The 782-nt window shown below is 32.9% G+C and overlaps 1 protein-coding gene across 1 annotated transcript in view; it reads right to left on the bottom strand.

Moving 5' to 3' along the window:
- Window positions 1-486, bottom strand: part of LOC107637196 — a 1144-nt gene extending 658 nt beyond the window's left edge. Inside the window, exons 1-2 of the mRNA XM_016340632.1 lie at window positions 199-486; window positions 27-108 (exon numbers count right to left, since the gene is read on the bottom strand). Of these exons, the coding sequence (XP_016196118.1) occupies window positions 27-108; window positions 199-486 (370 nt within the window). The remainder of the gene's footprint in view (window positions 1-26; window positions 109-198) is intronic.

The following is a 782-nucleotide window of genomic DNA, read 5'->3' as shown; positions in this document are numbered from 1 at the left end:
GCCTAGGACATTAGTTGATATCTTACCTTTTCTTGTTCGGTATCTTGATTTATCTTTTTCAGGGACAGTCACATCTATATATGTTCCATCTAATGCTCCTAGACAACCCTAAACCAAAGAAATTGAAGTGTCAAGACTAATTCTAGTCGAAATTATAGATTATACAAAACCACTACCTCAATTATTTACTACATTTACCTTAAACCATTTCCATCTGGGATCTATGCAGTCATCTGGAACAGGAACAGCTTTTGCAAACAATAGACTTTGGACACGTATGACTGAGGATAACACCTTGTTGAAATACCTACTTATTGTTTCTCCTGACCTATAAAATCTAACTTGAAGCGTGCGATTCTTTTTATGATGAGCTAGTATTATTAAAAACGTAATCACTTGTTCAGGTATACTTACACGACATTCATCTCTTAATCCACCTTGAACTTTTAGTAACTCACACAATCTTCCTAATGCATCTACGCTCATCCTTAATTCCCAAATACAATTTCTATCGCCCCCTCCTATTAAGCGGTTTAATACATTCCGTCTTAAGGGATTAGTATTAATTTCTCTATTCCTAATCAACAAATGTCCTCTTCTCCTTTTTCTCAAATATAAAAATGCAAACATCAAAACTAATATCGTTACTACTTCAAGCTCAACCTGAATCATAAAATAAAAAAAATAAATCGTCTAAATTGCTCAGAGCGATTCGATGGTTCCATTCTTCCCTAAATAACACATAAAAAATAACTTATATAATTAACACATTCTAAAAATTA

The sequence above is a fragment of the Arachis ipaensis genome, chromosome B04, assembly GCF_000816755.2.
Source record: "Arachis ipaensis cultivar K30076 chromosome B04, Araip1.1, whole genome shotgun sequence".
In the NCBI taxonomy this organism is placed as follows: domain Eukaryota; kingdom Viridiplantae; phylum Streptophyta; class Magnoliopsida; order Fabales; family Fabaceae; genus Arachis; species Arachis ipaensis.
Note: the sequence above shows the minus strand (reverse complement) of the source record. Positions and strands in the feature narration are given on the sequence as shown.